The sequence below is a fragment of the Ochotona princeps genome, chromosome 3 (assembly GCF_030435755.1).
Source record: "Ochotona princeps isolate mOchPri1 chromosome 3, mOchPri1.hap1, whole genome shotgun sequence".
NCBI lineage: Eukaryota > Metazoa > Chordata > Mammalia > Lagomorpha > Ochotonidae > Ochotona > Ochotona princeps.
In genome coordinates this window covers 96,918,940-96,931,416 of record NC_080834.1, presented here as the reverse complement: position 1 = coordinate 96,931,416, position 12,477 = coordinate 96,918,940, and the positions used below count along the sequence as shown (strand labels likewise).

Genomic DNA, 12,477 nt, shown 5'->3' with positions numbered 1-12,477 from the left:
GACTGTGACATTATGTCTGTAATGGTGGCAGAGAGAGAATATGGTTGTCCTACAAGGTCTTGAAATTGACCATGAATTTTTCCAGTTCCATTTCCTTTTAGTCAATGTGCAGAGGCTATCAGAATGCTCTTTTTCCTCCTGACATTGTAAAATTAACAACCTACTACTTTATCTGCCTTCTTTTGGCTTTAAGACACTCTACGTTGAAAATATTTTCAGAGTTTCTGACGTTTTCAGATTCTCTTATCCCCAATCATTTGCTTGTCTTGATGTCTAGATTTGTCCGATTTACAATTTTTATCTCTCTGGCTACTTTCAGTTCTTGAATTTGGACCTCCCATTCCCTTAGCCATTTACTAGAGTGTTCAACATTTGGGGCTGTAAGTAAGAGTGAAAGCAAACCTTGTTGCATACTTAAGAGTCAGTGGTCAGCATCCATGACTCTTGCATTTTCTCATTTAATCATCAAGAAAATGATCCCAGAAAAGTTGTTATGCCTTTTATATAGATCAAAAACATGACACTCAAGAGACTTATTTAATATTCAAAATGACATAATTAATTTGTATCAGATCCCAAAGTTGGCCCAGATGGTTTAGTTGACTCCAAAATCTATATTCTTTCTTTGTTCATCTGTGGTTTATGACCTACCCTCCTTAAATTAAGTCAATTGAAGTAAAAACATCACATTAACTGATGAAATGGTTGTCAAAATAAATAACCTAGGGAAATGGAAAAGGATGTTGTAACAGAATTCAGAAGAAGGCGCTTATGATAACTGAGGAGCCATGGAACACCCAGACTTTGTAAGTGCATTCTTATTTTCCTGATTCTGAAAACTATGGTTCAAGTGATGTTTTCATTAGTCATTATTGTGTATTCAATTGGCTTGGAATTGCAGGCTGTATTAGTAAAGATATTCAGGCAATAAAAGACCAACTTACATTGAAAAATTTACTTTGCAGCATATTAAGTACTGAATTGCTGTGGCAAAGAAAACTGAAGCAAAAACAACTAGCAAAACTTCTCTCTGCTGACTTGCCCTGTGTTTTCCTACACTGTAGTAGGAGCTTGAGGATGTGCCTAAATATATCAATGTAAAGGAATAGCGTGGTAATGGAAGAGCTTGCTAATAGCTGGAGTGACCCCTTTACTGTAGATCTTGCTCCTTGCTCTAATTCCAGTCTCTTGCATTTCCTCTTCCACTTCATTTATGTTTTCATCCTATAACCTACTTTCCATTACTGTCTTATTTCTAAGTGCCATAGAGTGAATTAAACTCTTGGACCAGATACCAGAAGACCTAATTTAACCCTCAACTCATCCATTTAGCATTGTATAATCTTGAACACACATATATCTCAGACAATATTTGTACTTATCTATGTACAAGAAATCATGATTTCTGTCTTACCATATTCTGCTCCAAAGGGCTGTTGTGATAATCATTGAAATAATGTATGAAGGAAAGCTCGGTAACCTGAAGTGTATTACACCTGAGAGGATTTATAATCCTATCTATAAATGCTGGCTTTTATAATTTGGATCTATAATTGTACCTGTGACGTGCTAACTAGATGAGCAATGCCCTCCTGTCCTGCAGGCTGTGGTGGTAAAATGAACTTGACTTGTATATCATACATTAAATTTTGTCCTGCTATTTTATTCCAATGTTGTGTGGTTTATGACTTTTACATTCCCTTACCTATAGCACTTCAGAGGGATGGAATATAGAATTCCCTGATTCCATATAACTGTGGAGAAAACACAGTGGCAGTCTTAAAAATCAGCATTGCAACTATAATATTTCAAACATAATCATTTTACATTTAATACTATTGTATGATGATTGCTATGATTGTAACTGACTGAAGCACATGTAAAGAGTATTCAGAATTAGAGGTTTTTTTTACAATAAAACCCTAAGAAGACATTTAGACATTTTATTTGTCCTTCAAATATAATTACAGGAAAAAAGGAAAATAGGAATAAAGTAATATATCAGAGGATTGTTAAAAGACAGCTTGTCTCAGTACAGGCTTAGAAAAATGGTGAAAGCCAAATCTTCATTCTGTGGTCATAGTAATTACAAAGTATGAATGCTTCATAGTCTAGAAAGTTCTTCCTCAGCTTCTGCTTTTCAGTTCTTATAATCATCATACAAGCTAGGATGGACTACCATCCTCATGTTATCTGCCATTCTATGAGCATCTCAAAGGTGTTGACCATTTCACTTTAGTATGCCTAGTTTAGTTCTGGTAACTAATTCACACAGAAAGTGTGTATGTGTATAATTTACATTAATACTGGAGGAATATTTTGTGAGAGTATAATTCAAGGCCATACTTTACTGTGAGGCTTGTTGGAAATTACCAGTCCTTGCTCTTTCATATCCCATGCTGATCATCTTTCCATGTTTGTGTTCCTAGGACCTCAATTCAGTCTCAGTCATCATACGGTAACAGCTCCCCACCTCTGAACAAAATGAGCAGTATGAACAAGCTGCCTTCTGTGAGCCAGCTTATCAACCCCCAGCAGCGCAACGCCCTCACTCCCACCACCATTCCTGATGGCATGGGAGCCAACAGTAAGAGCACCCTTCCTCTTTAATCAGCAAACAAGGAATGAATAGGACTAGTGTAGTTGAAACTCTGCTGTGGATTGGGAAAAAGGATGTTTCTAAGATAAGTGGGTGAATCCCAACAAATCTGAATGGTTTGGGTGTATGATTCATTAGAGAGCACACTAGTGGACTGGGAAAAGCTGTTCCTTCTGTGGTGATCTGAAAGAATACATTTCCTAGGACTTTTGCAAGACTCAAAATGAAATGTATCCAAATTGTAGGATGAAGCATAAATACGGTAAAATTAAAACTAGGCAAATTTTCTGCTGTATTACTCAATTTTGAATCAGTAAAATTGCCACTCTGCCTCCTTAATCATTTATAAGCTAATTTCCCTGCAGACTTTGCCCTCTGAACTCATCTGCTCTATCTCATCCATACTATGGGATTGACCAATAGAGGGATTTGCCTTTTATTTCTTCACATACAAATCCTTCATATTATTTAAATTAAAGCACAATGAAAATTGGGCCTCCAAATATATGTTGATTGGCATATAGTTTTGCTATTAAAATAATTATCCTACCCACTAGAAAAGTAGATACCCAACTTAATAGAAGAAAAGGATTGTAAAAATCCAGAAGAATTTATAATACATTTTGGGATGCAGAAGACTAAACAGGTACCTTATATCCCCACTCCACCATCTTTTTCACTGAAATCCGCAGTTGCATTTCCATATCACTTTGAGTGGTCTCTCAAAGAACTCATGGTAGGTTTATGACTGAATGGTTTGTTGGAACAGGTTCACATTTCATTGAGATTTGGTTATGTATGGTATGGTTGCATGATGTGGCAACAAAGACTTTAGAACCAAATCATTCTCGCAGTAGTGAAGAATGCATTCTAGAGCTTAAAACCAATGTTTTTACAGATCTGCTATTTTGACAGTGAAAGAATAGGAATATTTTGTGTTCTCCTTTTTTTTCCTTCTAGCAAGATCTAAGAATCTTCAACTTGATAAATAGGATGACAAAATAGTAGAAATTGGATGGTTATTTTCATTTTATATTTTATCTGCTTTGAGTATTTATGCTTTGTGATTCTTTGGTTAAACTAAGAAAAGTTAGAGGGTAAATCAGGAAAATCTGCTGGGGTTGTGCTCTATAGTTAGCTAGTCAGCAGAGGCCTTTACTCATGGACACACTGCCATTCATCAAGCAAAACAAAACATAATTATCTTTTTCTATTTATATATCCTTAATTCTTTTGTTAATTGAAAAAAATCTTGTTTCCTAAATAGCATTCATATTAACCTTCTCTTCTGTATCAGTGAATGCTTATATATTTTGAGACTTAGTGATATCCGTATTAGTGATATCCGTGCTAACAACCATGCAGTGTTCCATAAGAGAATTGGAATATTTAGTGATGTCCTTCCTTATTACGGATATGTTTGCTTACAGAAATTACAGTATGTCCTTCATAATTCACAAATAAATATGACAAATATCACATTCACTAGCAAGTTTGTCAATTTATTCATTTAGTTGGGTATGCAGTGCTGTGCTAATGTAGGTAGGAGTCTGAACATAGTACCATTTGATCTCTGAGTTTGAGTAAATTCATATAGTGAGAGAGATGAAGTAAAACCCATGGAGGCAAATAGAAAGGGTACTGTATAAACATTAAGAATAATGTGCCACTAGACGGAGATGTAGACATAGAGAAAGAAGTGGAAACAGATTGCCAGAGGAGCTATAGAGGTCAAGAAATATGTAATTATTGTGGAGTCCAGTGACTATTCTATATAACTACATACAACATGTTTGAAGGGGACAGGATAATGAAACAAAAGATAAAAAAGAAAAGCCAGTATCTGAGTCCCTTCCCAACCTTAAACCAGGCAGGATGGGCCCTGGGATGCTAGAATGTGATGATGGCAGTAACCCTCTCTATTCCTCCTGCTTCTGTTCAGTTCCTATGATGGGCACCCACATGCCAATGGCTGGAGACATGAATGGACTCAGCCCTACCCAAGCCCTCCCTCCCCCTCTCTCCATGCCATCCACCTCCCACTGCACTCCCCCACCTCCGTACCCCACAGATTGCAGCATTGTCAGGTGAGTCCATAACATGTGCCCCTGGGTGCCTATCCTAAACATATCTGGTTGGTGGAGGGTGGACACTGGCAAAGTTGATAAAGAGTTGGAGAAAAAAAAGCAGCTCTTGATTAAAGTTCAGCCACTGTTTGATCTGTCATGTAGCCAATAATAGTAATTGAGGAGAATTACTACATTAGTATAATGAGCGTGGGAAAAGGTGAAAATGTGTGTTTATAGACATATGGTTTTCATGTCTATCTTGCCCATCTTCACTTACTCCCTGCCTCCTCCCTCACATTTTGCACTGTCAATTGTGGCCCTCAAGTTGGTGCTCAGGGCTGGGTTTCCCAAAAGGGAAGTACACTTTCTGTCTTGCTCCCTTTCCTGCTCTCTAGGCCTCACAGCTCTCAGCTACCAAGGGACCATAATTTTGGAGTTGGATGTCCATCAAAACGTACACGTTAGCAAAGTGACATTAATTTTTTAAGAACCCAAAGGCTTCTACTGTTTTGCATATGGGAAGTGGATACAGACCAACATAGAGGAGTTCAAAAGAAAGAAACACATAAAGCTGGAAATACATATATATATTTACACACACACACACAGAAGCAAAGGGAGCTTCCCAAATTTTGTGATTATTGCCTCTGCCTCTGCCTCTAGCTGCAGATTGATTTACATTCATGCCCATGCATGATAGAGATAGAAGAGCCCGTGGGCTAATCCTCCAAGCACCTGGAGTTGTTATGATGGTAGCAGCATCATCCATCTCAGAGAAGCACCAAATACAAGGGGTTGAAGGAGGATACACTTTAAAAACCATCAATGACTTTATAGAGTAGTGATTTACAGTTTTTCTTTACTATATCAATCAGTCTCAAAAACCACAAATACAAACACAACTAGATGAGATGCTCTTTTTGAAATGAAGAGCCATGAAGCAAGAGTTCTGACAAGTTCACAGACTCCTTCATTTTATCTTCCACAATGGCTGCTGAGACACACCACAAATAAATTTAGAATTCCACAGAATACAATTTTAAAAAAAGCAATAACTGAGTACTTGAACACCTATGGCTGATTTTCTTTCCTAAATACTTAAAGTGCAAGTCACTCATTAGTTATAATCCTCAAATACCGCATGCACATGTATTTTATCTTACCCTACTCTGTGATGCAGGGCATCCAAGGGCAAAATGTTGGGTTTTCCTTTATCCCGCCAATGCAGTTGGGGTGAACTTTCTTTATCTGTTTCTTCCTTCCTTCTCCCTCCTCCCTCTGCAGTTTCTTAGCAAGGTTGGGCTGTTCATCATGTCTGGACTATTTCACGACCCAGGGGCTGACCACCATCTATCAGATTGAGCATTACTCCATGGATGTAAGTAACTGCTAGCCTTTTCTTTTGAGTTGTATTTCTTCATGTCCTTCCTCTAGTAACATCTACCTTGGAGATCCATCCCTACAAGTTTTATTTATTTATTTATTCTTTCCATGACCCCAGTCCTGTTTGGATGGGACCCATTACCATGTGATTAAGATTTCTAGACCTCAGACTATTCATAAGAGAAGCAATAGAGTAATTAAGTTAGATTTCCTTAGGTGTCTGACTAGTCGTTTGTATATTGTACCCATCATATACAATATGGGAAAGAAGAGATTTGATACTACCATCAAGAAATGTGTAATCCTTAAATAATTAGCAGAACTTTTGATGTTCTCTTTAACATCATAAGATAGTATGAAGAAAATATTGTTCTTTCTTAATAATATGGAAGAAATGACAAAATAGTCACTTTTCATGATGAGATGATGACATAACCAGGAATAGAATCCTGGCTTATAAATGTCTAGTACAGAATTGTATCAATGTGCCTTTTCTCCCTCTCCTTAAACTAGAATCTTTAGGAGATTGACCTGTGCTTAACTAAAAATCTAAGTTCCTTAATTTATTTTCACCAGAATAGGATATGATCACTCATAATGGGTTTAAGTCCTATCCAAGCTCTTAATAGCAATGAGAACCAAGAGTTACCTAGGCTTCAGTTAATGATATTGGGTTGAAAACCATTCCCTCTGGCTGTGCTCTCTGATTTCTGTCATAAGCTGAAGGGGAGGACACTTTTTTCTTGCTTCCTACTCTGCAGGTAGGAACTGCTGTTGCTGCTCACATGGGAACTACTGTTGGTTTTCAGCAATCCAAGTGCTCTTTCATCCTGTTCTTCACATTGCTTTCTTTGAGGTTCTCTGTGCTCTCTCCTTGCTTCCAGAGGGTACTTTGGACTGGTGGAAGAAGACTATCCCTGCCTCTGCTGCTTCTGTAATTGGAATCTCTTTGCTCCCCTCCTTGAGCACCGTTGCTTGAGATACCCCTACAGCATGAGGATGCCTCAGCTCTGTGCTGACAAGTACATGCTATGTGAACTCTTTATCCACCCTTCTACACCCCATAACTGCTGCCCCGTGATAGAATAAACTATTAGGGAAAGCTTTACAAGCAGGTTCCAATAAGATTTGAATATCTTTGCCATCACTTCTCTCTACTATAAACAGAGTTGTCTTTTATTTGAGAGAGCTTCCTGTCTAAAGTCCTGAATGACAGCGCAGAGAAACTTCCGCTTGCCCTTGTTTTTGAAGTCAGATGTTCCATTTACTCTCTTGTCCTACTGGAGGGTATTCAGGATGCTTCCCTGGCTGCTAGGATCTGCAAACTGTCTTCAGAAGACTGTCTCTACTGGTGTTGACCAAGTCTTGTGCCAGTGTATAGGCCAAGCTTTTAATCTGTCAGTCACTGGTGAAAATCTATCCAGAGAATCCTAGAGATTAGGGGATGATAGTTTACAAAGAACTTTAGACATATGGAGAGTAGCATAGGTATAACAACTTAATAAGCACAAAAAGGTACACACACATTTATCTGTTTGTGGGCTATTTTCTTCATAATGTATTTTTCTGCTACAGAAGGAATTTGGAGCAAATCTGATACCTGAAAATTTACACAATTGGGAAATTCTGACTGCATTGGGAATATTGAGAATCTGTACAATTTTCCTATTTACACCTCAGTTTTTTGCTATATATTTCTAGAAATAGGTATCTCTTTTTCAGCTTATCTCTCATAATAGATCTAGTTATTTAGCATTGCTTTGTAAAAGAAGAGTAGGATTAAATATGGAAGTTTCCCCAAAATATTCAGAGCTAATGATATACATTCTTAACATACGTAAATTCTTAAATGTTTGTAATACTTTTGTAGCCACATTTACATTTACATTTACATTTGAATGCATGTGTTGGCTTTAAAAAGGAGATATGCCCATTTGCTACTGAAGAAACAGTCTAAAACTGCTAAAAATCAATAGTTTGTTAGTGATGATAAGAACCTCAACCTGTATTTTTTTATTCCAAAAACAATGTTTTCTAATCATTAGGCTGTTGTATAAAAATAAGTGAGCTACCACTGAAATGTCACCATGATTAGTAAAGATGGAACCTACTTGTCCATCTAACCAATTTATACAGTGTGCACACAATTACTCTGCCTTTTGATGCCTTGATTTATCCAACAGCAAGAGACCTTTTGATCAATAGGTCAACTTTGGACTCAGAGGTCTTCCTGTGTCCTGTTTATTCACGTCAACTTCTCAGAACTTGAGTTTCTCCATCTTCAAAACATGTGTAGCAATATATACTGAGAATCTGAAAACCAAATGAGTTCATGAATATCAAACAATGACCTCAGTGCCTGGCATGCTAATGGTGCTTAAGCTCTATTGGGAATGTTTCTTGCTCCATCCCCTTCCTCAGTAGGGGTGATATTCCTTTAATGATACCTTGCTTCTAGTAGCTAGGACCAGCTCGATTCAAGGGCTGGAAAAAACTTACATTTATGGTTTGGAATCGTGTATTCTCATATAATTATTACGTCTGTGTTTACCAACAAAGGAAATGAGGCTAGTAGAGAATAAGTGAAATATCTTCCACAAGTATTTTCTAGAGATGGCACCTCACACCTGTGTCCATGTGCTTAGTTATAGAACACTGAAGCCTGTTAGAGAGTTAAATTTTATTTCCTAATTTAAAGGTAGGAATATTTACAAAAATCAGAGTGCCAGAAAATAATAATGTGCTGTAGAATACATGTCAAATTGTCTCTTTGTTCTACACCTGCCTGAATCCCTTCCCTGTTACACAGGATTTGGCAACTCTAAAAATCCCTGAGCAATTCCGACATGCCATCTGGAAGGGCATCCTGGACCACCGGCAGCTGCACGACTTTTCCTCACCTCCGCATCTCCTCCGGACCCCAAGTGGTGCCTCTACGGTCAGTGTGGGTTCCAGTGAGACCCGAGGCGAGAGAGTAATCGATGCTGTGCGCTTCACCCTCCGCCAGACCATCTCTTTCCCACCTCGTGATGAGTGGAATGACTTCAACTTTGACATGGATGCCCGACGAAACAAGCAACAGCGCATCAAGGAAGAAGGGGAATGAGCTTGCGTGGATGGGCTCTCCGCGTGCTCTGCTATTCCTCACAGGGTTCTTCTGCTTGATCATTAAAGCATTCTCCCTAGCTCCACCTCTCTCTCTTCTCAATCTGAATTCCTAAGGGGAAGAGAAGAGGAGTCCTTTTACCCAACATCTGACCTGGCCTCTGAGTCTAACTCTGGCTTTAAGCCTTCAAAACTATTGCTTGCTGGACTGAGTTGTCATGGCTAGGTAGAAACGAGCACAAAAGCAGTGGGTGTCTCCTTAAGCTGCAGAGATCTCTCATTGACTTTTATAAAGCATTTTCACCCTTATAGTCTAAGACTATATATAAATATATAAATATGCAGTATATATTTTGGGTGGGGGGCATTTATTTCTAAAATGTAATTTAAAGCAAAGGAAATTGAGTTGCACTTACTTTTTTATTTACTTTTTTTTTTGGATGGCTTGTCTATACTTCCCTGTTCTCAAGAGGTGTCGTGGATGGTAATAGGTATCTGCAGTTTGGTACACAGGAGTGATAAGGATATATAGTTCCTTAAATCCCTTGAATGCAAAAGATATGCCACAGCAAACACTGGGTGGGTCCAGTTGGTTTATCCTCAGTTGCTGAGTGTTTGAGACTGTATATATGTACACGATTTTCCACAGTTGTGTATTTTTCATTACTGACATCCCTTCCAGTAATGTTAGTTCATTTTGCTAACGTTAAGTTCAGGCACAAGAAAAAGCCCATGTTCATGTTGTTACACACTAATGGAATCATCATGTATATCATCTCTTGCATTTGGGTAAGAATGAGGGATATCGGTGTAAATTTCTGCTTAAAAAGTCATCTAGTTTCAAAGCAACTGATACCATGTATCTGAATTTATCAGGAACTCCTCAAATGTAATGCATGGCATTTTCATGTTGATTGGGAATATTTTTCCACTATTATGCAAACCTTTAAATACAGTTTTTTTTTTTACTAGTTTCTCTACTTTAAATACACATTTAGTATTTTTTGGAGGGGGGTAGAATTCAAGTTGACTTAATTGGAATAGATACCTTAGCAGCAATCCAATTTTTACTCTATTAGGATTATCCAGAAAAAGTGGGAATCATTCAAAAAAATTGAGTCTACTAAAAAGTAAGGTATCTCAGTGAGCTGTGAGTTGTAGTTCCTGAACAGTCTTTCAAAGTAAAGATAATAGTGTTTCTCGGTAAATGTTCTTTTCAAGGACACTTCAGTCAAGAAACTGCATGTCTACACTCATTTCCCTTTCTCTGTTGAAGATTTAAAATAGGCAAATGATTGGGAAGACGCCAAACTGTGAGATCAGCATTCCTGGGACACTGGGACACTGTTTGATTTTTCTTTTCTTTGTTTTTTTAATGAATAAGAGTATTAGTAACTCTCACTTTGGGACTGTGGACAGATATAAAAATGTGTCCCTCTCACTTTGGGGCTGTGCACAGATATAAAAATACTTCTGCAGATCCCAAAGTCAACCTCTAATGGAAGCTGTTGTTGCAACCATGCGACCCAAATTGCTTCAAAACTATTGGGATACATCTCTAGAACAATATGCCCTCAACCCCACCCAGTTTTTTTTTTTAAAAAAAACATGCTCTGTTTTCTTCAAAATATTAAACAAATATTTTGTATATATGCTAATGAGCTTTGAAATATTCCCCTACATTTTGGTAAAGGACTGTCATTGCAATATGCTACCATTTTTATTTCAAAGTGCAAAGGGGCTAATTTGGCTTAAAAAATCTAATGTATGAGTTTCCTCTGAAAAGTGTGTGTGTGTGTGTATATATATATATATATATATATATATATATATATATATATAGTATATGCAGCATACTTTGTGTTTTGATTAATTTTTCTTGGGGAATAGTGGGTTTTCCAGAGCCACAATTGAAACTTTTTGTATTGTTTTTGTATTTTCATGAAAATACCATTTAGTAAAAATATCATGCCAAATAAGATATAATATCATAATTGAAAGGGGAAGGGGAGGGAAAGTTTTTTAATTTTTTTTAATTTTGTACGTTAAAAAGAGTGAGTCCTTGATTTCAACATTATTGTGCTTAAATAATAAGCACGGTTAATTTCTGGAGCAAACATGCAGCTTTGCGAATGCATTAAAGCTGTGTCTTGGTAATGTTAGGAGGACAAATGACTTCCTTTACTTGACATGAGTGTTTGAATCAACCTAGGACTTCTGAACTATTTCAGCACTATTTAGGCGGTTCTAGGGACTCAGAAATTCCTGTACTCTTTCTCATGAGTTTAGCATTGGCCAAAACTGGGCACAACTTTCTGGGTGGTGATTCATGCTCCTTTGAGTAGCCAGCATAAGAGGTTGAAGATTATTAGGAACAGGCCACTGAAACACGACTTAATGGGGTTCTTGTTGACTCAGTTTAATGCAGTTAGCTAAAGAATTGAATGTTGTTTCCTTGGAGGTGATTATAAACAGAAGTGAGGAGCAGAATTTTCTTCTTTAAATTCATCAAAGCTTCATTTCCTTGATATTGCCCTAAAGTACAGTATGTGGGATATTGAATGTTTAAGAGATGTGGTTTTTTTTAAGTATTTTTATAATTGTACAAAAATTAAGCAAATGTCAGAAGTTTTATATGCCTTATCGATGTTTGTCATGTTTCTTTTTCACAGATGTGATACTTTTTTTTAAAAGTTTCAGTTGCTTGTCTTTTGGTATTTTGTGCTACAGATTTTGATGAGCTAGAGGCAGATCTTGAAGCCATTTATGTTTACCAGGACATGCAATAAAATTTAAAAAATAAAAATGCATTGAGAATTCACACTGGTGTACGTGTATGTGTGCTGTCTACCTGTTTGTCCATCCTTCCCATCTTTAGGTTGAATTTATATTGGATGAAGAAGAAATAACATTGACACAGAGGGTTTTTGGTTTTGTTTTGGTTTTTGCTTTGTTACTGTAGCACGAATAATCATTCTTGTCTCATTGTGGCTAATTTACTGAAGAGGAAAGATGAAGACATTTTCCATTTTCATTTGGGATCTGGGACAATTACATGTTTAGTACTTCGTTTACTAGGATCAGAAAGACTTTGTTTCCACAGGGGACCTACACTCCACGTACCTCCAGTGTTCCGTGACCTCTCCATACTGCTCAGTCTGGGCCGCAGCATCACTGTGGAAATGTGATACACATGGCCTTTGATCTCTGTGAGAGCTCATCATGGATGATGGGTACTAAATAGGTCATTGTCTCTTTTAAATCCTGTGTTAAATATCATCTTTCAGTTATGAATATCCATTTAATCAAAATATCAACTCT

General features: G+C 37.3%; 1 protein-coding gene across 3 annotated transcripts in view; it reads left to right on the top strand.

The window, feature by feature from the left end:
* TP63 (tumor protein p63) overlaps window positions 1–10,481 on the top strand; it is a 217,633-nt gene extending 207,152 nt beyond the window's left edge. For all 3 annotated transcript variants that reach the window (XM_058662120.1, XM_058662119.1, XM_058662118.1), the window contains exons 11-14: window positions 2,430–2,587; window positions 4,542–4,686; window positions 5,953–6,046; window positions 8,861–10,481. In XM_058662120.1, coding sequence (XP_058518103.1) covers window positions 2,430–2,587; window positions 4,542–4,686; window positions 5,953–6,046; window positions 8,861–9,157 — 694 coding nt within the window. In that variant the 3' untranslated portion in view covers window positions 9,158–10,481. The remainder of the gene's footprint in view (window positions 1–2,429; window positions 2,588–4,541; window positions 4,687–5,952; window positions 6,047–8,860) is intronic.
* The last annotated feature ends 1,996 nt before the right edge of the window (window positions 10,482–12,477 follow it).